Below are 25,188 nucleotides of genomic sequence, written 5' to 3' on the forward strand. Positions count from 1 at the left end.
TTTTTGCTTTTCCGGCATGTAAATAGAAACCCTGTGACGTTTAATATGTATGCAGGTTTTAAGTTACGGGAGTAACCGGGCGGGCGGAGCTCTCACTCTTGTCAATGACAAGCAATGTAATATGCGGCACACACGGAGTAACACATCAAGCGCGCACAAATACAAGAGACAAGAAATGGTGACAGACCTTTGGCGCGGAAGGTAGACCGCCTCAAGACAGCAGAGCGGCAGGTCTGTCGGACACGTCTTCTGTCTGGTATTATCTCCGGCAGGAAGTACAGAGTTCGATTTTGTTTTCCCCCCTCCGGGATTTCTACCAGTTCTACAGTCAGTTGTCTCTCGAAGCTTGCCCATTGTAGGCAGACGGAAATACATTTAAAATGCCGCCCGTAGAAAATGACCTCAAAAAGCGGATAAAGCAGCTCATCGACTCCAATCAAGTGATGGTGTTCAGTAAAAGCTACTGCCCGTACTGTCTGCAGGTAAGATGTCCGTTTAGTCCTAATGCGGGGCTTTGCGTTCGGCTGCCGGGGAACTTCTATCATCTCCCGGTGACGTCGATGGGCTCGGTCTACTTGCTGGTTTTGGCCTTGCTGTGTTAAACGCAGTCTCTTTGTTAGCTAACTAACAGCAGATAATTAGCATCGAGCAGCTTAACGGGGTTTTATGTTGACAATGGCAAATCGGGAATGTGTTAACCGCTCTGGTGAGATAACTTGGTGTTGCGTGGAGAGTCGCAGCTAACAACCATGTAGTTTAATTTGATAAGAGGATTCTTCTTGTGTGTATTTGGTGAATGTGCTCTCGGTATCTGAGTGACGTCTGACGTGTACATTCTCGTGTCTTTACAGGTGAAAGACATTTTCAAAGAGCTCCAAGTCGAGTATAACGCGTTGGAGTTAGATCTCATGGGTGAGATGGGACAATTCGTTTGCACACACGCACACACACACACGCACACACCACACACACAAGTTGTTGACATCCCTCTCCCACACGCCTGCATGAAAACAAATGCAGAGTATTCTACCATCAACATTAAATATTCAGCTTTGTTGCACCCAAATGTACTTTAATGTAATACTTATGATGATGGTGAAATGAAAACACTTCTTGGCCTGAAATGTTTCCTGATCAGCACATTCTCTTAAAGCTGCTTACAGACGCCAGTGTGATGTGAACTTTGTCTGTTTAATGCTGAGTCACTCCATGAATACGAATTGGCCCCGGGCCAGCAATCCCTTCTGCATCCGGATATTTGTTTAAATGGAACATGATGATTGTTTTCTATCTCAAGGTATTTTCAGATTACATATTTTAAGTTTCTGCTGAAGTAGAAGTATTTCCTGTGGGTGTGTTTTTGGCCATCCTGTTGGCATCGGCGTCTCTCCCTGAAGTAACCGGCGGTAAAACTTGATGGCGTCCGCCTCATTGCGTGCATTGCTAGGTCGTGAGTAACATGGGTGGCGAAAGTTGGTGAAGCAAGTCGTCTGTCGAAACTGAAGGAGTGATAATCTGTTGTTGGTCCGACAGCACAGCTTCCTGTTGCCGCTAGACTGGATTAAGTCGGCGACTATTTGGCTCGTCGTAAAACGGTTGTGGCGTTTAGACCAGGCTACGCTTGAAACCGGTTTCGGTGTGGATAGTCCCGTCGAGCAGCGCTTCATTTACATACTTGCAAAAGTGATTTATTGTCGTCGGTGAGGGTTTTACCTGGCAAAGATGCAAAACGTTCTCAAATGGCTGCTACTAATAGTAACCGTGAAATGGAACTGGTTATGAACGGTTAGGAGTTGCCGGCACTTTTCAGCCCGACTGAAGCACGTCTGTACGGCCACATAAGCTACGTCTGACTCTGACGTGAGTCCTTCTGTGCAGAGGACGGGAAAAACTACCAGGAGACGCTGCTTGAGATGACGGGACAGAAAAGTGTCCCCAACGTTTTCATCAACAAGACGCACGTCGGTGGCTGTGACAAAACGATGCAAGTGAGTAACAGAGCGTGCGCGTGAACGAGCGTCTTCTTCGTTGGTGCTCAGTCGTGGTGCTGTGCGTCGGCTCTAATGCGTAGCGGAAACAAAAGCAGAACCTGACGACGCCCTCGCCGCTCTGTCCCCTACGAGTGTCGTCACAACCTTGTTGTTTCTTTCAGGCTCGCAAAGATGGCAGCCTCCAGCAGCTGCTAAACGGCGCCGGAGAGACTTACGACTACGACCTGATCGTCCTGGGAGGAGGATCTGGAGGCCTCGCCTGCTCAAAGGTGACCCAGTTCATCGAGCTGGCGTTGGAAGGGATGCTACTCTGATTTCCAGATAACTGAAGAGTGTTCTAATGAGTAACCAGCAGTGTTTGGGACATGAACCATTTCCTCCTGCGTCCAGTGTTTGCAGTGTCGCGTGGGTGTTAATGATTCCCAGATCCGTGCATTGCTTCAGTGACTCGTTCTGTTGACAATAGGAAGCTGCTACGTTGGGGAAGAAGGTCATGGTGCTGGACTACGTCGTGCCCACTCCAAAGGGAACCTCCTGGGGTGAGGCGATGCCACATTCTGGTCACCCCGTTGGGTACAGCCGATGCGTTATTTATCCGACTCGTACGCGGCCCGTCAGGTCTCGGCGGAACGTGCGTGAACGTGGGCTGCATCCCCAAGAAGCTGATGCACCAGACGGCGTTGCTCGGCGTCGCCATGAAGGATGCACGCAAGTTTGGTTGGGAGTTTGATGAGTCGGGTGAGGCCCCGGGGGTCGTGGGGGAGGGGGGGGGGGGTACATCTAACCAGTTTGCTCATCATTCCATCGATTCCACTTATGATGGTCTGTCGGTTCAGTGAAACACAACTGGGAGACGATGAAGACGGCGGTGAACGACCACATCGGCTCGCTGAACTGGGGCTACAGGGTGGCGCTGAGGGACAAGAAGGTCGAGTACGGAAACGCCTTCGCCGAGTTCATCGAGCCACACAAAGTCAAGGTAAAGAAGGAACGTTCAGCGTTTCAGATGTTCAGAGGCAGCTTTGTTTCTCCGTGTAGGAGCTTCTCTCTCAAGTTGGCCTGTCGAATCTTGTCTTTTATCCAAGTAGGCTGAGCGATTGCGTCAGGCTTTCTGGAAGCAACGTTCTTCTTTCTCTTTTAGTTGCCTTGATCAAATGTTTCTGCACATTTACCCTCATCTTTCAACATCGTTGCTGCTTCTCTGGTTAAAAACATTTTCTGCACACGGAATGGGTCAAATGTGCGAACACTTAAACAAGTTTGTTTATATGCAGGCTGTATGCAGACAAGGGAAGGAAACCATCTACACGGCAGATAAGTTTGTCCTCGCCACCGGCGAGAGGCCGCGCTACCTGGGCGTCCCTGGGGACAAGGAGTACTGCATCACCAGGTGGGGGCTCCGTGCTGCACGTCCACCCAGAGCTCACTTTAGACGAGGTTGTAGCTTCAGACAGTGTGAGCTCACAAACGCATCCTGTAATGACGGGGGCTCATCTTCTGGTCCTGGTTTTGATTAAGGACGTCTATTTAGCCTTTGATCCTCGCGTGCGTTTCATGTTGGTCAGAAACGGATATTCAATATTTTATTTAGCCGACTTGGTCACGCTAATTTCTTTCTCCTGTTTTCCCGCCAGCGACGACCTCTTTTCGCTGCCTTACTGTCCGGGAAAGACCCTGGTCATCGGGGCGTCGTACGTGGCTCTGGAATGCGGCGGCTTTTTGGCCGGCTTGGGTCTCGACGTCACCATCATGGTTCGGTCCATCCTGCTGAGGGGCTTCGACCAGGAGATGGCCAACCGCGCCGGAGAGTACATGCAGGATCACGGTGTCAAGTTCCTCCACAAGCGTGTCCCGACATCGGTGAGCGGCGACTGTAAATCTTGTGTTGGACCCCCCCCCTCCGCCCCCCCTTGACTTGATTCCATCTGTGCGTGTCAGATAGAGGAGCTGGAAGCCGGTTCTCCAGGCAGGCTGAAGGTGACAGCCAAGGCTACGGAAGGCGATGACATCATAGAGGGAGAGTACAACACGGTAAGTCCCGATCGGCCCGACGCGCCCTCGTCATACCTCCAGCGCAGCGCCGTGGAAGTCACTGGCTAGTTGCCACCAGTTGTTCATGGAATAGTTTCATTCTTAGGTTTTCACAATGTGTGATTGTTTATTTGTGTTTAAACTTTGCGGCTGTATCCGACCAAACACGGAGGGAATAGTTCAGTTTCTGCTAAATTTATCTTTTGAGACTTGATTTCCAGTTTCTGTTTTTAGTCTCAAAAACAATCCATCTGCCGTGTCATGTTTAGCAATCGGGGTTTGTGTAAGAACTCCCGTGAAATAATCTGAAACATACTTTCATTATTTTTCTCCTTCACTTCATGTTAATGAAATTCCCAGCCGGAATGACTCTATCCTCCTTAACCGCACCAAACCGTCCGTGTTCCTCAGGTGTTGATAGCAGTCGGCAGAGATGCATGCACAGAGAAGATCGGCCTTGACGTAGTGGGGGTCAAAGTCAACCCCAAGTAAGTGTCATGGTCCCATTCCAGTCAGGAAGCCTGCACCTTTAAGAATGGTGGTAGTCATGGTGATTCTGCAAGTATGGCGTCTCCCGACTGTCTCTGCAGTGTTTTTATGACGGGCAAAGTGGAGAGATCTTTATCGCTGTTCCCTTTGCATGTTGCGTAAATTTAGATGAAGCTTGGCAAAATTGGCCTCCGTCGTTCCAGCAAAGTGTGCAAACGATGATTTACTCCAGCATTAAATATAAAGTGTTGGTGCTTTACAAACCGACTCATTCCACTCTGAAACGGTTCGGCCTATAGGACTGCACGGGGCAGCTCTAAAGAGCGCTGGGTGAGTCCCGTGGCGTGCAGATCAATCGGCGGGTTTGATGATTTCACCGTTAAATACAGTAAAAGATAAAAGCTGGCTCATTTCAGAAGATGCACCGTCGCTTATGAAGGAACCGGTCCGTGTTATCGTTCTGTGTAATGAGAAACCACAAATATATTCTTGCTCTATAAATACTTAAAGTATTGTTTTCACTGACCTCTTCATCATCATCCAGAAATGGGAAGATTCCAGTGACCGACGAAGAGCAGACCAACGTCCCCTACATCTACGCCATCGGCGACATTCTGGAAGACAAGTGGGAACTGACGCCTGTCGCCATCCAGGCCGGGAAGCTGCTGGCCCGCCGCCTCTTCGGAGGCTCAAAAGTCAAGGTAGCGCAAGTCTGAGTTCCTGTTGTCCAATAAAGAGGAAGAAAGTTCTGGCTGTATAAAAGGGATTTATCCTGATATTATTGTGGATGATTGACGCGATGGAGAGTTAATCTGCAGCACATGCAGAAGGTTTCCCTGCTCCCTTCTAGCAGGTTTGTAACCCAGAGTGTGTTTTTACAGTGCGACTACGTCAACGTTCCCACGACTGTCTTCACCCCGCTGGAGTACGGCGCCTGTGGTCTGTCGGAGGACCGAGCCGTGGCGATCTACGGAGGGGACAACCTTGAGGTAACCTTCAGCTCCGCTTCTGAGTTCCTGGAATCCATGTGCTGAACGTTCCACTGCTGGGTCTGACTAATCGGACTGATCGACGCACTGATTGTTTCTCGTGTGTTCAGGTGTACCACAGTCTGTTCTGGCCTCTGGAGTTCACGCTACCTCAAAGAGACAACAACAAATGCTTCGCCAAGATCATCTGCAATAAGCTGGACGGCGTAAGATGAAATTCCGCTTCTGTTCTTAGCTGCCAGCGAAGCGCGCTGTTTACATGAGGAATGGCGTTCCGTTACTGAAACCCGTCCCTCGACAGGATCGGGTCATCGGCTTCCACTACCTGGGCCCGAACGCCGGAGAGGTGACTCAGGGCTTCAGCGCAGCCATGAAATGTGGCGTGACCAAGGAGCAGCTGGACGGCACCATCGGCATCCACCCGACGTGTGCTGAGGTAAGATGGGGGTCCGTAACTTGTGCTGCGTAGGTCCAACGGGTCCAGGGGCTAGCGCCCTCCTCCGCATGCTGTCCTTCAGTGGGCGTGTGAACCTCACGCTCCGTCCCTGGTCCCGGTGCGAGACACGGATCCGTTCAGAACACATGAAACGGTGGCTTGGAGTATTAGCATGTCTGCTTTCATCTGTTTCCCTCGGCGCTCCGACGGGCTTTGCATCACGTTTGTTATGTTAATGTCGTACATTGATCATTGCGGCAGATGAACCGGCTCAGCCGCCTCTTATTTGATGTGTCCTTGGATTTCCATGTAGAAACGAGGCTTTAATGCAGGACGCTGAATGTTTAAGCTTTATTGTTTTTATCTGATGTGTTCTCATCTCAATCCTTTAGATCTTTACCACTCTGGAAGTGACCAAGAGCTCTGGTGGAAGCATCGCCCAGGCCGGCTGCTGAGGTTAAGCCCTGCTCGTTTAGCGGGCTGCCCTCACATTAGACCCCGCCTCCATCTGATCTTGGTTTACCCTTCTGCTCGGCCTCTCCGGGTCGTTGCTCAAAAGGACAAACCTACCAACCCAGATCGATTTGATCAGGTGATGGAGCAGCCGGAGCGTCTCGCCCAGGCTGAGGTCTTTAGATGAGGGCAGCCTGCTGGACAGCGGGGTCACTCTGCTGGGCCCCGTCAGCGTGTCCCTCAGGGGAGGAGCCACACGCCTACGGGTGTGTCAGTGGGCTGTTAATGATGTCCTGGCCCGTAACCTGGATACCCGGGTGGGCTCGGATTGATGTCTCTCCTGAAGCACCTGATGGTCGCCCAAACTCTTCGTCCAAACTCCAACTCAAAACACTTCTTCATCGCCCCAGTCGATGGTAATGCAGGCTGAAATTGGCAGATTTAAATTTGCATAGCAGGGTCTGGTTGGCTCTGAACTCTGGGAGGGGAAGCCTAAATATCACTCCGTCTTCTGGTGCTCTTTATTCCACACATTCCTCTCGGCTCTCTATGGCCGAGGTGGAAATGTTTCTTTGCTGTGTGGTGGCAGGTTTTCATCCTATTTCTACCAAAGCGTCCGTCTGAACAAACGGGCAGAGATCAAGAGACACTAAATTTCAGACCCTGCAACATGAAGACATATTTGAATCGGTGGTGGGGGGGGGGGGGGGGGTGGTACTAGATGTAATGACGCATCACTCTGAATTTAAGGTTTGTTTGTTGCATCTCACTGTTTGCCTCTGCCTTATGTGTATGTAAGAGCTGTATTCAGTGATCTAGAGGACGCTCTTCTGCCCATCTTTATGAATGAATGTTGGTGTCGAACCGATGTCATCACTAATCAAAATGTAATAAAGGCTACTTTCAGCACTTGTTCAAGTTTATTGCGGAGTGAATGTTTAAAGCTGCTCACACTGAGTGAGAATACATTTTCAGAGATGACTTGCAGTTCGGGTACAAGTCATCTGCTGGTATTAGTTATAATTTCTATTATCGACATTTTAACTAAGAACTTTTGAGATTCTTAATTGTAAAGGTGCTGAGGATAAATTGGGATAAAATACTTCGTCCCATGCGTTAATTGAATGGGTGAGAATTAACGAGCACACGAGAAATCATAATTCACAAGTATTTAAACTGCAAAAACAGTCAAGTTTGTTCCTGTCACTACGTATCGCCCGAGCCAATCGCGTGCATCCTTCCTGTAAATGGCTCCAGTCACGACTGTTGCTTGTTAGCTCGAAGACTTTATGGTTATGCAATCGCCCGGGTTTGTCCGTCCGTTTCTAGATGCTTCCCACAGTCTGACAGGTGAACTTGGAAGTTGTCACGCTGCCTGCAGGAGATCCTGTTTGACAACTTGAGATAACATGCGCGGTGGGGTGGGGTGGGGGGGGGAGAATAACATGCTAGAATGGTGGGTGGGAACCTATTTTATTTTTTATTATCAGTAAGTCTAATGTTTGTTGTTCCAGGGACACCAAAACTGATGCCCCGTTTAATAAATGTTAGTGTGGGTCAAAGGTCATCTGAGCTATAATCTGTTTTAGTACTTCAGCTGGCATGATGAAGAGCTCATTTAATCGCAATAATAGTGCACTGAAGTTTATTATCCTGCTCAACGATCACTTGTATGAAAAAAGGCCGCAGAAGTGAGCTTTGCAACATCCAACGTAACCGAAGCCCAGACAAACCACAGCGGAATCTCCGGCCGCTTCCTCCGTCGTGGAAATTAAATGTCTTTGCTTCCTTCTCCGTGGTTGACATTATCTGGATTTATAAAACTGCAAACGGTGTAATTCTGCTTTAAGCTGAACCCAATATAAACCTTATGGCTTCCGTGGATTGTCTTATCAGTGAGAGGTCTGAAGTCATGATGTCTCACTATGACTTGCTGTTTTCAAAACGGGCTCCTTATCACCACTGACCTGCATGACCCTTTACGTAATCGGATTCCCACGTATGTTCAAGGTTTGGACATAAAATGACTGAAAGTTGGATTTCAATATACCATTTAAAACGAGCTCATGCTGAAAACTTCCATTTACACAGTTTCTTTCTAGCATGAAAATCGATCAATGAGATTAGCTGAGTCATGCAGCCTGTCCAGCGTTGGCCGCGGCAACGATTTTCCACCCACTTCCTCTCCGGATCATGAGGCCGGAGGCTCTTGTTGCTTTTTAATTGAGGACAAAGTGAATGAATGAAATCCAGTGGCTCCATACTGGAATCCATTGGGAAGTATTACCGGTAGTAAATGATTTTAAATGACCGGGATGGAACCGAAATGGAGCTTTCCATGTTTTACGATAACCAATGTTGTAATAATAGAGCTATGGCAAATGTCTGGATGAAGGGTAACATATAAAAGGGCATAAACTCACACACAAGATTTCTGACCTATTATCAGAAGCTTTTCCCGATGAAAGGAAATTGGGTTGTGTCTTTTGAGCAAGCCATTTAGGGTCAGACTTCTCTGTTCATATGATGACTTCCTTCAGGAGACACATTTCTGTATTCTTCTGTGAAACGTCCTGATGAGGTGACGTTTTTATTTTATTGGTACGATGCTGTTCAAGTTGACAGTGACCCCTTTTTATTCAGACATCTTAATTTTATAGGCACGTTAGAATGATTTAAAACAGAGAGGGTTTTGCAACATTAAGAACTTTTTCCACATGGACAGCAAAATATATTTGAAGAAATGTCGGATTTTAATTATGCGTGCAGCTTTTTAATGCTATGACGTTGACCGGCCTCTAGGGGGCAGCCCACTCTGTAATATCAGCATGTCTCCACTGAATAACACCTTTACATATTACACTGTAGCCTGATTAGAATACAGCATTATATTTATTTCAGGTATCTTAACACAAAAACTTCACAAATACTTTCTGAGTATTCTAAATACTCAGATAAAACATGACAATAGTAGTTTTATTGCAGTCAGTATCTTAACTCAGAACTTCAAAAGAAATGAAGCAAAACATAAGACCATTTTGTATTATTGGAATATTGCAAGATTTCTTTGTTAGTTTTTGGATTGATTCATTTTTTTCCTACACTCCTTAAAATTGCAAGATACGGCTTTGTGCTTTTAAAGGGACTGACGGGCCTTGCCGGAGGTACGGTATGAGAACCCAGTCGTTTCTGCAAGTTTAAAGTCCAAACCAAACCAAAACTTGACGTGTGAAGTGTCAGAAAATTCTCTAATCTGCTGCATCTAATCTTTGCCAGAAATGATTGCGAAGGTTTTGGTGCCAAAATCAGCAGAAGCAGGATTTCATGGTAAATAAAACCTCCAGGCATGACCGGGGAGGCGGTTCAGCTAACCAGCAGAGAAGCTACTTTGTCATGTAACTAGCACTTGTTAGCATGTAAAGGGTTAAAGGCCTTTGCATTCTATTAAATGGATGGAAAACATAAGAAAAAGTTTGACCTAAAAGCAGAAGATGGAACTATTTACAGATTATAAGTGTAAATGTAATAATTAATTTTTGTTTGAAAGCTTTTTTTGGAGAGTCTAAAAATATACACTCTCATTTACAATATCAATTTCTTTTTTTTTCTCTCCTGCTCCAGTGAGATTTAGCTCATTTTGAGTGTGTTTTTGTTTGTGCGCTCATTAAGCTGCAGGAGAATGCTGAATGAGCTCCACGTCGTCTTCTGGTAATAAGCTGTCGATAGTGCATCATAGTTCTCATTAACACCAGAGGGAGGAAGCCATTCATATAAATCACTTCCTCTGACACCTTCCATCTAATTGGTCAGCCGCTGAGGGAAATGTGCGCCGACCAGCCATAACCCGGCGGCGATCTCGCGTCATTCCATACCGACACAGTCAACACCGGCAGGCTTCGCACAGTCTTGCCATCACGCCTCGGGTTTGATCAGCCGCATGCACTCCTAACCCATTCTGACTTCTTCCAGGGGATTTGATGCCGGAATTCTGGGAAAAAAGACACGCGGAATGTTAAAAAAGGTCAAAGGTGAACAGTCGCTCGGCATGAAGTCCTCTCTGTTCTTAAAAGATCAACTTGAATTCAGCACCCGTGACTGATGGAGCTGCAAGATGGCATCTGGTCGTCCCCCCCCCAGAATGGGAGCAGTCGTCGGGTTAACGTTAGCTTCTGAAGACCTTGGCGCAGTCGTGTGGTTTCCTCGAGGAGGTAAATCTCCCCATGATGCTTCCATCTAATGCGAATGTGTAAGGAAATATATGACTGGTATTTATGAGCCACTTCTTTTGTACTTGGTCTCAAATTGATGAATGTTTGACACACTGAGCAAGAGCCAAAGTTCCAAAGTGAATTTAGAGATTAGAGTTTGGTCGATATTTCTGCCAGTGGACTTTACACTGACAAGATTAAGACCTCCCATTCTTCCTGAAAATCCTGGAGCCGGCGGTTCGGTCCACATTGGGACACAAGGCCGACGCAGAAATATCCTACTGCGATTCGAGGATCCTCGTTCTGTCGGTAATTCTTCCATCATAAAGACTGATTATCTGACTGAGGAAGTGCGCTATACGTGCCAGACTGGACATCGTATCGTATTTTCACACGATTCTTTTTATTTACAACTTGTAAATGTCCATCATTAAACATCAGAAAGCTAAATATAATCCCACACAAGATCCAACATGGAGTTCAGTGTATAAACTTTAATAAAGGGACAGTTATTTCGCTTATTTTATAGTATTTCAGCAGCACCCCAGCTGCCACATTACTGTATTTTTGGTACAATTCTGCGAAGCTGATTTTACGGCTCAGAAGTCACTGAGAGGTGAAATCAACAGCAAGCACATCCATCATTTGTCACACTTTGGATTCATCCTAGTTTTTTTTTTTTTTTGTGGAGGGGGGCATCATTCACTCTGCAGAAATAAAATAAAGAGAACAACAATGAGTTGTGTTCATTCTGCCTTCAAAATAAAAGCACGAAAATCCTTCTAGGTGGGCATATGTCCAGTATTTTATGAAAACGAGAGGAAGGGTGATTTAGAATATAAGAATGAAACGTCATAGAAAGAGTTCATTAAACTACGTATGTATTTTACATCACATTAGTTATTGCAATATTTCTTCATTCTTTGTTATAAATTTATTGTACATTTTATGTACATTAAATGTCCCAATTTTAGTAAAACTTTAGAGGTATATTGAAAAGGTATTTTCTCAAACTGGGTCGTGTTCTTTTGAAAGCGGTTATCGTAGAGTTCGCGGATAGGCGTTTTACTTTGAAAGATCAAAGCGGAACTTCCCGTTTGAAAAGGCTCGAGCTCGATTCTTACGCAAATAGACCGGTCGGTGGCCCTGCTCGGACGAACCCGGCGCCGTAGCCTGGTCTGTGGTTCTAATGTACCGGTAACCGGAGGCCGGTTCCGACCAGCCGAACCTTCCCCTTCATTCATCACCGCCGCTCCCGGTAAGGATGAGCAGGCAGGCCGGGAGCAGCGCAGGTCGACGAGCCGGATCGATGCTCCCGCCGCTGATGAAGCAGACGCCGTTACATCGTTAACGTCTCCCCGGATGAGCCGTACTAAAAAACGGATCTACCGGTACTTCTCACACGGCTCGGGATGAGGAAGCCCAAAGTCATGCGGAGGGTTTTTGCTCTGTGTTTGGGCTGTTTCATTATGGCCATCCTCTACTTCAACGTCAGTCTGAAGCCAGGTGAGCAGAAAAATAAAAAATCTTATTTAAATATCAAATGTGCTGTAACGGAATCAGAAACATTACGTCTGATCCGGGTCCTGACCCTCATCGGCGGGCACGCGCTGCAGTCTTCATCACTGAAACAAAGAAATCAAATTAAGCGGAAGGCACAGCGATCGATAACCCCCACACGTGTTCTCCAGTGGGTAGACCTTTGTAAAGGAGGGACGGCATTTAAAAATGAATTTCCGCATGTATTTTTCATTCATTTTTTAAACAGGCTTCCGGTAAAAGTTCTTCTACTATCATTCATTTTTTGCTCAGTGAAAATTTCAATTTAAGGGTCATGTAAAAAAAAAAAAAAAGAAAAGACAGGGTTTATTTTGGCAAAAACCTCCAAGGATGATCTGAATTTCATCATCTCATTTGAAATGTTTATGAGAGGCTTTGTTTCATTTGCAGGAAGTGCACATTGCCAATAAAGGACAATAACTCCACAAAGAATAGTTTCTCTGAATTAATATTTCCACTCAACCTACTACATAGTAAATCTACAAAATGAAATCTCATCCATCCATCCGCTTTTCCACTTTGCCTATCCCAGCTTGCTATGGACAAGAGTTACGGTACACCCCGGATGAGTCGCCAGCTCATCGCGGGGCCACACAGAGTCTAAGTAGCCATTAAGTCTAAACAAATCAATCTGCGCCCAAATTAAGTTAGCAAACTGTGAATGTACTGCTGTTTCAGAACGTAGAGGCTGAACCATGTAGCTTAGACTCTAAGAAATCCCTTCATGTTCCCTTCGGCTTCACTCCCTTCCTTGTGTTTGATTTTCCCCAAGAACCACGGATCTCGGTGGAGGAACAATTTAATTACAGAACAGATTGGTGGTTTGTTTCCTCTGCTACGTGGAAGAGGCCAGGGAGAAGTCTCAGCTGGCTGGTAGCGTTGTTGGCTCTCGCTGAGATCTGTTTCTACCTCTTCCAGGTCACACATACTGCCACATTCAGCCATGAATGGCCTCATTCAGACAGGCCAGGCTATATCATGGACCCGAATAAGCTCCTAACCCAAGCTGAGAGGAGTGAGGGTCAGTTAGTTCTGGGTGTGTGTGATGTGTGAAAGAATTCAGCCTTATTTAAAAAAAATGAAATCTATGAAAGACCAGGCTTTTTTTGAGACCTAGAAGGTTTCCATACAATCATAGTATTATCTTAACATGGAATGTTTCACAATTAATATACTGCTTTTAGAGCAATTGGAAACATTCAAGGATCCCGCTCGAGTGCCCCTCCGTGTTTGCAGGTGTTACACAGAAAACATAGGATAAATTGTTCTGGCTTTAGAAGACCTGGAGCAACTAGAGTACCAGCAAATTGCCCCCCCCCCTAGGTCTCACAAAACGCAGAATGTTCCAGTTCATTAACCCGTTTTGAATTTACAAATTATCAATAGACCTGTTCAGCGACTCCTCGGGCTTGCCTACAGCTACATGTTTCTACTACATAACTCCGGAGCCTCTTTGGCTTTTGTCTCACCGTCTGGACCAGAGTGACTGGTTTCAGTATCACATCTGATACAGAGGAGATAATTAGCCTATTTCTGCCTCAGACACAAAAGGGATCTGGATGGGAATATGCTGCCTCTAACATGCTCTTGTTTTAGATTAAGTTGAATGAGCATGGAATGTGTCAAAGCAGCCTGTCGGCGTTACATCGGTCTGTTTGATGATATTGAAAGGTTCGCCAGTCTGTTACGTTTCACGGGGGTTTGGATTGTGGATCGAACTTCCGACCTGGAATTCAGTGTATGACCACTATTCCCTTGTCTTTGAACAATGGCTACATGTCCAAAACCAATTTTAAGTGTTTGCAGCCAATCTGTCCTGTTTGTATTCTGTATACCTCGACCTTTCCTCTCTATCTTTGGTAAAGCTCGCATTATCTGTTGAATAAAGTCAACTGGACTTGTACGAAAGTCCTGGAAAGCCCTTGACTCCTACAAGTCTTGCCGATTTGTAGGGAAGGACTTGTAGGAAGGTCCTGGAGTCCTACAAGTCCAGTTGACTTTATTCAACACATCTGGCATGACATGGATTACTGACAATCTCCACAGATATATAAAGGAAGTATTGTTGGTTCTAAGGAGTCAAAAGAAAGGAATGCGCCACCAAGTCAGCGGTACACAGTACAAAATTGTCTTGTTTGTGAATTGCCCCCTTTTTTTGTAGGATGTGCAGCAGTCCTCTAAATTTAAGATAATTACATGGATGAAGGGTGGATTTACTATTTCATTGCACATGTTGCCCTACCGTAGGATGAAAATGGCAGTCTTAAAGAGCATGACATGCCTCCCACACTAAAACGTGGTCTCTTCAATCATCTGTTTTCCTCCACATCTCAGACTTTTTAAAAGGCAGTTGTGATTTCACCATAGAGTTTAGCAAACATAAAGACTGCGGAGGAGGAAGGCAGTGTGTTGCAGCATTGTCTGGAATGTGTCTGCTTCGCTTGTACATCCCCCTGGAAAGTGAAAACAAGGAGCACGGATCTCGAGTTGATGGTTATCGGGAAGCTAGTTACAACTCCTGAGAATACAAGCAGAAGCTCAAAGAATGATGTGGGGTTTCTGTCATTGCTTCTTTCCTGAGTTACCCCCACCTCATACCTTTCATGTCCAGGCTTGACATGAGGCCATGAAGATGAATTATTCAGCTCTCCAGGTTTGTTGGTACACCTGCAGCCAACTAAGCACATTTGCTCCAGGGACACGGCATCAGTCGCTGTCCCTAATGTCTTTAAGGCCTGTGGAGCAGAAATTACTCTCAGTCCTCTGTCTTTCCTTTATATTATCTTTGTTTGGATAAGGTGATCCCTGCACTTCCAACTTACCCCGCCCTAGACAGCTGCTTACTCATCATCACAGCGCTGCACGAGTTGATTATTCAGCAAGTTCTCGAGACCCTGGCCGTGCCAGGGGTGGGAACGTAGGGTTGCCCTTTTCCACATGTCTGTCTGTAACAGGATATGTTCTATCCTTATCTCTTAAAAGACTAGTGGATAGAATTACAGCTATTTTCCTGTACTGGGGACATCTTTGTCCATGGATAAAGATTTGCTAGTCTTCATTACATAAGGACTTTCTGCACTCTGCTCTTTAGAACAGATTTCAAGTTCAGTTGACTTTATGACCGTGTCACAGTTGTCTATGTGAGCGTTCATCTTGCTGGCGTTAGCATCTTAAATCTTTGTTGGAGCTGCTAGCATTGCTCAATCTCTATCTGAATCTGAATCTTTAGTCAGATTATACAAAATGGAATGACCAAAAAAAAAAAAAAAGGATCATATGCCTTTTGCTCATGATGGGTTCATGAGTGTGGCATGCATTCAACTCTCCAGTAAATGATTTGAGCACTGGGCAGGAATCAGACAAACAGAGGAGACAGGCTACGACATCTGGTAATCCGTCAATTTGACACGTCTGAGCGCAAAACCCGACTGTCCTGATAGTTTGCAACGATAAATGACTAAAAACCCACAGGTGTGCATCGAACCCGGAGCCTTACGTCTGCAAGCAGGATCTGCATACATTCTCATAAATAGACACTACACCACCCACATACCTCTGCTTTTGCACTTACCCCCTTTACACATACATTTGCAGGCTAAAAGGATCAGGCTTTCCTTTTAGACAGTGTCTCTCAGTAAAGTTGTTCTTTGGCAGGAGAGGACTAGGAGGAGGGGGATGGGGAGGCGGCCCGGTTCTCCCAGTGGGACCTAAACACAGAGCTCCGTTTATGGCCCGGACAGGAGGAACACACATCAGCCTTTCTATATTTTGCGTTTCCTAAGCTGTCGCTTCTATAGAAGCCCGGGAGGAATCTAGACAGGTGTAACTGGTTTATGGATTTATGGGCATTATGATTTCACAAAATTGTCTTTTGTTTGTCACGGTTCTGTTCATACCTGGTTCTGTTCAGGTCCTCCAGCTGCTTCTTCTATGTTTTGGTTCCTTCTTCGTGTGTCCATGCATCTGGCATAAGCACGGAGTTTCCCCGATGCCAGTCATCCATTGTACCCCAATGATTTGGGTGTCCTTCTGTCCTCATGTTGCCCTTGTCTCCGTCTGTGAATGTACTTTACTTTTATTTGTGTTGATATTGAGCTTGGACTTCACGCAGATGCTTTGATTTATTCATGTGAAGAAAGGGTGGGGAGATGCTAACTGTCTTCTCCCCCTTTAGTGTGGGCTGGACCGTTTGCTAGCGACACATGTTGATTTTTATATTGTATGTTGTCAACCAGATTAAACGGAGACTGCCTCCAGAAGTTCCCACTGTATCCCGTGGCAACTTCCTGCATCACGCGCTGCACGAACAACACAACGCAGAAGTCCACCGGTCACACAGGGTTAAACCAACAGGACTATTCCCTGCTTTGATTTTGCCTTAGGTGGGGTTGGTGAATCCCCCTCACTGGTGGAATGTGAGCTAGCAGCTGAGACAGTGTTTGGTTCTTTCAGCAAATGAATGCAGCCCATTGCTTGAGGATCTGTGCATCTTCTGCGGCAGGAAGCGTTGGCCCACGCTTTCCCTTCAACTTCCGCACAATAAGCACTGTCCCGTTTTCTCCTTCCTCTTATACCCTCCCCTTCAACTTTCAGTCACATGACTTTTTTAAATCTACCTTTTTGTTCAATGCATTATGACAAAAAGCTATGCTCACGCTCGTGCAACTGCCGTGCAGCAAATGACCGTGTTGTCATTTAGTGTTTCCTTAGTCATAGTGATTTACACACAACTTATCAAGCTTCAGAATTTGCGTTGAGTAATTGCCTCCGCCGAGGAGGTTATGTTTGTGCCGGCGTTTATTTGTCCGTCTGTCTTTTAGCAGCAAAGCTCAAAATTTCCGGATGGATCAAAATGTTGGGAAAGTTACCAGGAACAGGTTATAACCGTACATTTTTGTGATGATCCAGAAGCGATTCTGGATTCTGGATCACTTTGAGATTTTCAAAACTCACCTGATGGACTCACCATCAAGGCTTGAGCATTAGCATTGAATGGATTTGCTTGTGGGGGCCAGTGCAGTTTTTTTTTTTGGCGTCAAGCTTGAATTTGGGGACCTTCGACCCACAACTGTGAGCTATTGACCAATAGTGTACTGTTGCTTCCTCGCTGGTCTTTAAAGGTACACACACTGTAAAATACACTCGTGCATTTAAGTAGTTGTCTTCTGTGTGAACTGCTTCTTCTGACAGTTAAGTTAATAATGTACAGTAAATCATGCATGCTAGTTTAAAGAGAAGTTTTTTCCCACCTTTTTAAATAATTTTATATCCAATAATTGTCCAATTAGAGCCTGTGAAGATGATGTAAAGAAAGTATGCCTGCTTGGGGAAATCACAAATCTAACAAGGGCTTGCGTAATTTGAGGTAATTAATCATTTTGCAGAACCTTTTTTTGTTCCTTTTTAGATTTGGCACACTCAAATGTAACTGACATGAAAACACACTGCAGTTCAGCAGCCAGTCCTTAAAGCTAAGCGTCCTTGGGTGGAAAACATTTTGCAGTAAAATTTGAGTTGTGACCTCTACTTGGAAATGCACATAACTCACGGTCTGGTCTTGGAACTCTGATAGCTCATTATGCCGAGTTACTTTCATATATTCTGATCATAGCTACGCAACGCAGTCCTGAATGTGTCCGACTGGCTGCCCTCGCCATTGGTGTGTTCGTGGCTTGACAGGCCTTAAGCTGCTTGGCACCCATGACCGGCCTTGATTGCATCACAGTGAGGAAAGAGGAACACAAAGACCGTACATGTCAGTTTAATTTGGTCTTCCTTTGTTCAGATTTGTGCATCAGTGACTCAATGTGGATCGTAAAAGGGGAAATAATACTCAAGGACTTGTAGCGTCTCAAAGAAAGAGAAGCTTTTGAAAAATGAAATCACTCGTAAAGAGTCACGAGTTTATGGACCTGTGCTATGAAATAAATTCTAGTGTAGGAGTCGGGTAATCATGACAGTCATTTTTCCAGACTCAGTGATCAACTGAGAAGATTAATACCATTCTGATGTCTCTGTTCAACATGAAGCAACACAAAGTAAGGTTGGAAACCAAAGCAAAGACTTTGAGCTAAGCTAAGGTGAGACAAAAAGGCTGTGGTGTGGCACAATCTATCTCATCCAGAAGGTCGTTGTTTCAATCCCCAGGCCCTGCAGCCTAAATGTCCAAGTGTCTGAACCGAAGATTGCTTTCAGGGATGGATCAGAAGCATAGAACTAAACTAGCAACGAAATGCTGCACCGTGACTCCGACCTTGTGGCGCCGTGTAATCTGAGATCAAAATGAAAGCTCATCACTGCAAACAAGACCTCAGGCTATGCTTCTCAACATATCCAGATAATTTTTCGTTTCCTGACTTCTCTGTCCGGACTGCTTTCACCAACAGTGACTGACAGGAGTTGATTTTCACAGGAAATACAGGAAGGCAGCGGAGCAGATAGCGCCGAGGAAATAACCAAATGAAGTTTATTTTTGTATTGTAGCTGGTCTTTGCTGGTATTTGAAATGGAAGACAAAAAAAAAATCGTGTTTATATATGAGGGTGTGTCACAAATGATTTAAGTGTATGAACATTTCGCTGTTATTCATTGTGCATTGCTCTGATTGGTGCTGCTTTGCAAGCTTTTCCAGTCGGATTTCTTGACGGATGTGTGTCAGCCTCGGAGACGGTGGGAGAAAGACGCAGCGAGCAGAAGTTGAGGAGAAGCTCACTGCAGACACTTTATGACGGCGAACAGGTCAGTCCCGTTCATCGACGAACCCCGTATTTCCTGCAATTGATTTAGTGACTCCATTTAAAGCCTAGCCTGCAACTCTTGGCTGACATTTAATATTGCATATTTCCGATCGCAAGCTCAGTCTGATGGGTAAATTCAGAGGAGTTAATCTGTCGACAGTAAAGATGGATGGATAATGAATGATCCTGGTTTCTTATGATGGATTCAGCATCACAACTCGCAACTGAAGGGGAAACTGACCATATTTTGTTCCAATACTTAATTTACTTAAAACTAATCATCTCTTTCCGTTTCCTTATTATTTATGCTTGTGTCTTGATGGAAGATGCCGAGTTGGAGGATGTGGTGGTGTAAAAATGAAAGCATGATTTTGAGCTGTGAGCATACCAGTGAATTCAATCTGTCTTTGATGAGCGTCTCCTCCTCCGGAGTAACTAATCATCTTATTGTGGATCCACATATTCGTCCATATTTGCGGTTTCTTGAGAGTTGTAATCCATTTGTTATCCGTGTCAGGCCTGGCTGCCTTCATGTCATTTCATCCTGCAGAGTAAAGAGGTTTGCCATCTTGGTTGAATTACGGCGGTGACATTTATTGCACTGGATTCATGGTTTTGAACGCGTTCAAGTCAGATCCGGTTACTTTAGAGAAAAGCAGATCAAATACAGACTTCTTCCAGTGTATGTTACACACAGTAAGTGTAGCATAACGTAGCATAACAGATAGCAGGGTCACCTAACACCACCATAATATTAATACTCCAACTGGCAGGTACTTTGTATTCAGATCGCATGTGATTTTAAACCGACATTCACATCAACCTCAGATGGATCTGTCTTTGCTTGTGCTATTTAGCAGTCGCTAACATGCTAAATGAGGACAGAACCATGCTAGGATTCTTGTGTCGCTGCAACACTCTTGTTATCTCAGGTAATTGTTTTTATCAGCTTCAAAAAGAATAACCGAGTTGCATGTGGTGGATCCATCCATCCGTCCGGCCGTCCGTCCATCCATCCATCTATTCATCCATCGGATTGGATGATATGTCCGACACCGGGTTGTATTATCTTCAGTTGACTCTCGTTACCGCATGTCATCATGCAGCTTTCCTCCCTCCAGACATCTTCAAAATGTTTCTGAACAAAATCTCATTCCACATTGTTCGTGGAAAATCAAGATGCATTAGACTTTTTCATAAATAACTGTTGTCGTGATATTTTATAATATTTTGGTGTCTTTGAGTCAAAAATCAAGGGGCTTTCTCTAAGAAACGACATTTGCTGGGGCTTTAAACGGCCTCTTGCCCTTTATACAAGTCCCTACATATTTTCACACGTACCCTTCATGTGTTGGAAACACGATGCCGTAAAAGCAGCCAACAGCTGTTACCAGTTAAAGCTCCCTGTGGGGACAGAGAAGGTACACATGCCAGAAAACAAAGTAGGTCCGGTAAACATCATTGACTTTTAACTACTCAAAGTATTTTATTCGTTCCATTCCACTTTGCATTTTGTCCGAAGAGAATAAGCTGCCGAAAGCTGGCAGAGTGGAATCGAGCAGCGATTCGTTCATTTATCTAAAAAATTACATTTAAAATCTGAATTCTCTTTCTCTGCTCATGTTTGTTGTATTTGTTTTCTGGTAATTACGTGAAAAGCAGTGATTTTTAAAAAGGAAGGACAGGCCAGCAGATGATCGTCCTGTGCAAATGACAATCATCAGGTCAAAACTTGAAATAAAAACCATCCATAACTGATCCCTATGTTCATCCATAAGAGCTCCCTGTGGACTAATCTGTTTGATCCACACCTGAAGACCATATGTAGTCAGATTACCTTAATGTTATAAGGTCCACATGAAGGGCATTAATCCTTAGGTGCGAAGATAGCATTGTATATTGGACACAGACTGGAAGGCGTAGCTTCTGGCGTGTCCTAGATGTGACAGTGTCTGCCAGTAAACACAGTGTCAGGCTGTGAGTCAAACCAATAGACTCGAGGCTTCCAGCGCTGCACTGATGAGCCAGGCGGAGTAAACTGTAGAAGCAAATAAGCCATTTGTGGCCCACGGAGGACAAACTGAACCGGTTGGCCCATGGAAGCACCAGGTGGTTCCAGGCGTTTTGTCTGACGCTTTAAAAATTTGACACCATTCTCTCTCGCGTTTGGCTAACCTGCTCCATCGAGATGCATCATAAAAGCTGGAAGGAATAGCAGACAAGAGACGGCGCTAAGTTTTATCACTCATAAATAGTACTTTTAGTTTAATTCCTCTCTTCTTTTCCCTTTAGGTTGAGTCACCGGTGCAGGCGATCCATCAGGGCCGGCGGGAGGTGTTGGAAGAAGCCTGCCAGTCCTACACCCGGAAACGCAGACTCCTCATCCCCGAGGACCTGAAGCACATCATCGTCGATGACCAGCACGGCTTGCTGTACTGCTATGTGCCCAAAGTGGCCTGCACCAACTGGAAGCGGGTGCTCATGGTGCTGACGGGCGTCGCCGGATCCCTCCGACACCCCCTGGAAATTCCTGCCAACGAGGCCCATGTCCCAGGAAAGCTCCACAATTTGTCGGAGTACTCTGCCTCCCAGATTAACCAGCGCCTCAGGTCCTACCTGAAGTTCGTCTTTGTCCGCGAGCCGTTCGAGCGGCTGGTGTCGGCGTACCGCAACAAATTCACGCGGAGCTACAACACGGCTTTCCATAAAAGATACGGCACAAAAATAGTACGGCGGCACAGGCTGGATCCCCAACCGGACGCCCTGGAGAGAGGAAACGACGTCTCCTTTGAGGAGTTTGTGTATTACCTCGTGGATCCGGCCACCCAGCGAGAGGAACCCTTCAATGAGCATTGGGAGCAGGTGCACTCCCTGTGCCACCCCTGCCTCATCCACTACAACGTGGTGGGTAAATATGAGACGCTGGAGCAGGACTCCAGCTACGTGCTGCAGCTAGCCGGGGTGGACGACCAGGTCAGCTTCCCCACCTCTTCCAAGAGCACCAGGACTACCGGAGACATGGCGGCCCAGTTCTTCCACAACATCAGTCCGTTCTATCAGAAGAAACTGTACAACCTCTATCGAATGGACTTCCTGCTCTTCAACTACTCCAAACCAGCCTACCTGAAGTTTAGATGAGGCTGGGAGGTCTCTCCTCCATGGACTTGAACTTGTGGAGCCCGGACTCTTGTAAAAGTAGAGTGTTTTTTTGAGATGTTTTGCTCTTTGTAGGCCTTACAGACACTGCAGTTTTGCTAAACGCATATCCAGACCAGAGCTCAAAGAGAACAAGTTGAAGAACTTCACACAGAGGATACAAGTCGAAGATGTTCCATCACCAAGATGCGATTTGCTGCCTAAGGAAGTGATGCTGTATTGTACCGGCGATTGGTTGATCGGTCGTTGCCTTTGAATGTGTTAAATTTAAGGTTTGATTTCAGTTGTCCGCTGTTTCAAAAATGTAATTTGCATGACAAATGTGATTTCTCCAAGCTTAAGTAGCATAATTAATGTATTGAAACTTTATTTAGACAGCGAATGTCTCCATATGTGCCTTTTGTTTCTCACCCTCGCTGATACATTTGTACCTGTGACCGTTTTGTTCTTCTGTGCTGTAGGAAGAGATTTCTGTGAAGCTATGATACTGTATTAATTTATTGTGTTTACTTTTGACTGCAGAAAGTCAGACAAACCAAAAAAAAGATATAATTTCTCTTCCAACTTTCAAATAAATACACTTCAGCAAGAAATTGTTTGTCTTAATATTGGAAAGTTTGATGCCGGTGTTTCCTGAAAGGAAAGATGACTACAAAGTCCGACCAAGCTCGGTGCCGCTGTGAAAATAAGGTTACCATCACCTTTTAATACTATCAGATCATTAAAATGTCACCTAAATCCAAACTAAAGCAGTTGTTGACAAGGAAATGCCCGTCAGCAAACAGATCAATAATCAGTCGTCCTTTTTATTTTATTTTTTTAAACAAGCGTTTTTGCAATTCAGTTTTTGTGAGGATTAAACAAAGCGATACTTCAGGACCGAGCCAACAGGTTCCAGATATTTCCCCTCAGCTGCTGGGTGTAACCTCGTTTTTACCAAACAGTTATCGATCTTTTCATTTAAACCTCAGTGAGAAATAAATAAGAAAATGTTCCATAAATGCCAAATTATTCTTTCAGTTATTTCCTCCTTTTATTAACATGTGAATCCTTTTTTCCACTTTTCGCTTCCCTCTCTCATCTGCCATCGCCCCGGGCTCTGACAGCTGGATCTCTGTTCCGCTGACGGGACACTGTTTATTGCATTGACAGTGCAGGATGTTCTCTGCAGCTTCTAATTTCCTTAGGAACTGTCTCCATTTTATATTAATATTATTTGGGCACAAGCCTGACTCGTCTGGCCTCCTGGTTTTCTTTGCCTGACCAGAGGAGCAGAACGTCACAAAATTCCCAAGATGGCTCCCAGTCATTTTTAAAAAGGCAGAATTCCAGGAACGCTCCAGTGCTGAAGGGAGGTGGACATCCTGCTGGCCTGGACCGCCACCAGAATTCCCCCTCCACCTGCGTGGATGTGGAAAATGTAACGCAGATTCATTCTATAAAGAGCATTTAATTTGTTCTCCAACGCAGGAAACAGTTTTTCATCATCAAAGGATTCACGTTTGCCTTTCCAGCGTGTCTTAATATCACATGATGGGTTGTCATCCATGGTTACAACCATCATCATCAGCCCTTGTTCCCTCGTCGACCACATAGAAGCTCAGCTGGCAGCGCGGCTGATGAGACCAAACTCTGTAATTAGGCCTGAATCACAGGATCCCACCAGAGCTTCTCTCTAAAGGCTTTGAAGAGGCCTTTTGGATGTTGGGCGGCATTCATTAAAACGATGCTCTCATTCAGGCGGGTTTCAATAGAAGAAGAAGAATCTCTTTGGCTGAAATTTGTTCTCTGCCTTTATCCAATCCTCCAGGGAACGGTAGGTAGGCTGGTATGCACTTGGCTCTACAATGAGATTTGGGCCCGCCGAGCCACCGTACTGCCTGGCTTTGGCTTTGGCATCTTCATCTACAGTCCACAGTACAATACACAGTACTTTTACTTTGGTATTAAATTAGTATTCATCATAAACTAGACTATAGTTAGCACGTGCGTGTGAGATTGATGCTCCATACAGACCTCTCTGCGTGTTAACAAGGTGACCTGACTCTTCCTCCTTCCTTCATCATCCTCCTGGGTCCTGATGCTGCAACCGTGCCCCCCCCCCCCCCCCCCCCCCCCCCCCCGCAGGAGCATGAGGGGAGGGGGGCTTTCTGTCTTTATTATAATTTACATTTTAGAATAATATTTGTTAGGTAAACACACACACACACACACACTAGCAGTGACTCAGCTGAAAACACTTCTTGAGACATGACTTATACCGAGTCCTCTTGTCCCTGCAGCACCCCCTTCTGGCGTCTTGTTGTAAGTTCACCTCCACTGCCTTGTATTTTTTTATTGGACAAAGAAACATTCATAAAGGATTGGGTTGGGAAGTGGTATTCCCTTCCTGGCGACATCAGTGGGGCTGACAATATTGCACAGTTAAAAAAAAAAAAAAAAAAAAAAAACGACTTAAATTGGTGTTAAAGGCGTCAGAAGTTTGTCAACACAAACCGAAGAGCCCATTTTGCAATGTTGGTTCCTGCTCAGGGAAACATCCTGAAGGATCCTGCACTTTGTTTGGGCAGCAGATGCATCGTTATTTGTGTTTACCTATTACCTATGTTTTCTTCCTGTTCCTATACTGTTCCTTCCTTCCTTCCTATACTGTTTTATTTTTTATACAAGTTGTGTTGGTTAATTGATTTTGGAGTTTACTGCAGTTGAAACTTTGTCATTCTGTTGAATCTCTACTTTGTTCTGCTTGTTGTTTGTTTCTGCGCACTGACCTGCTTTTTCTATCTTGTTTACCTGCTCAGGGAATGTAAAATGTAAACGAGCTATTTGCTAACTCTGCTGCAATGTCTCTGTTAAATAAACATTCACCCGTTCCTTTCCCGATCTGCTTTGTCCGTTACCGGGTCGTTGGATCGTGCTGGAGCCTATCCCAGCCGTCAACGGGCGAGAGGCTGTCTACACCCTGGACATGCCGCCAGTTCATGACAGACAATGGGCAAGTTACTGTAACCAGTTAGTGGTGGGAGGAAACCAGAGAACCCGCGATCTGAGTGTCTGCCTGTCGCCTGTTCCACTCACCTACACCTGCAGCATGATCCAGCTCACCTGCTCTTCATCAGGTCATCAACATGCAGCACT

The 25,188-nt window shown here is 45.4% G+C and overlaps 2 protein-coding genes across 2 annotated transcripts; both read left to right on the forward strand.

Moving 5' to 3' along the window:
- The first annotated feature begins 223 nt into the window (after window positions 1-223).
- On the forward strand, window positions 224-7,298 carry txnrd3 (thioredoxin reductase 3). Its single transcript, XM_068741933.1, has 16 exons — window positions 224-482; window positions 852-912; window positions 1,879-1,988; window positions 2,153-2,260; window positions 2,458-2,530; window positions 2,610-2,729; window positions 2,828-2,970; window positions 3,266-3,381; window positions 3,626-3,851; window positions 3,930-4,022; window positions 4,434-4,510; window positions 5,056-5,212; window positions 5,393-5,500; window positions 5,611-5,706; window positions 5,802-5,936; window positions 6,329-7,298. The coding sequence occupies exons 1-16, from the start codon at window positions 381-383 to the stop codon at window positions 6,389-6,391; spliced, it is 1,788 nt and encodes a 595-aa protein (XP_068598034.1). The 5' UTR covers window positions 224-380; the 3' UTR covers window positions 6,392-7,298.
- A 4,506-nt stretch (window positions 7,299-11,804) lies between these two features.
- Window positions 11,805-22,990, forward strand: si:ch211-236h17.3 (carbohydrate sulfotransferase 11). The gene is made up of 3 exons (XM_068742588.1): window positions 11,805-12,103; window positions 18,816-18,895; window positions 21,187-22,990. Exons 1-3 carry the CDS (start codon window positions 12,010-12,012, stop codon window positions 22,030-22,032), a joined length of 1,020 nt encoding a protein of 339 aa, XP_068598689.1. The 5' UTR covers window positions 11,805-12,009; the 3' UTR covers window positions 22,033-22,990.
- The last annotated feature ends 2,198 nt before the right edge of the window (window positions 22,991-25,188 follow it).

The sequence above is a fragment of the Brachionichthys hirsutus genome, chromosome 8 (assembly GCF_040956055.1).
Source record: "Brachionichthys hirsutus isolate HB-005 chromosome 8, CSIRO-AGI_Bhir_v1, whole genome shotgun sequence".
Lineage (NCBI taxonomy): Eukaryota > Metazoa > Chordata > Actinopteri > Lophiiformes > Brachionichthyidae > Brachionichthys > Brachionichthys hirsutus.

What these genes read in the sequence shown, in the direction of transcription:
- txnrd3 (XM_068741933.1), top strand. Translation starts at nt 381, where the DNA reads ATGCCGCCCGTAGAAAATGACCTCAAAAAGCGGATAAAGCAGCTCATC. An exon ending in GCTGTGACAAAACGATGCAA is followed by an intron (nt 1,989 to 2,152) that starts GTGAGTAACAGA and finishes TGTTTCTTTCAG; the next exon opens with GCTCGCAAAGATGGCAGCCT. An exon ending in TTGGGAGTTTGATGAGTCGG is followed by an intron (nt 2,730 to 2,827) that starts GTGAGGCCCCGG and finishes CTGTCGGTTCAG; the next exon opens with TGAAACACAACTGGGAGACG.
- si:ch211-236h17.3 (XM_068742588.1), top strand. Translation starts at nt 12,010, where the DNA reads ATGAGGAAGCCCAAAGTCATGCGGAGGGTTTTTGCTCTGTGTTTGGGC. An exon ending in CAACGTCAGTCTGAAGCCAG is followed by an intron (nt 12,104 to 18,815) that starts GTGAGCAGAAAA and finishes GATGTGTGTCAG; the next exon opens with CCTCGGAGACGGTGGGAGAA. An exon ending in CACTTTATGACGGCGAACAG is followed by an intron (nt 18,896 to 21,186) that starts GTCAGTCCCGTT and finishes TTTTCCCTTTAG; the next exon opens with GTTGAGTCACCGGTGCAGGC.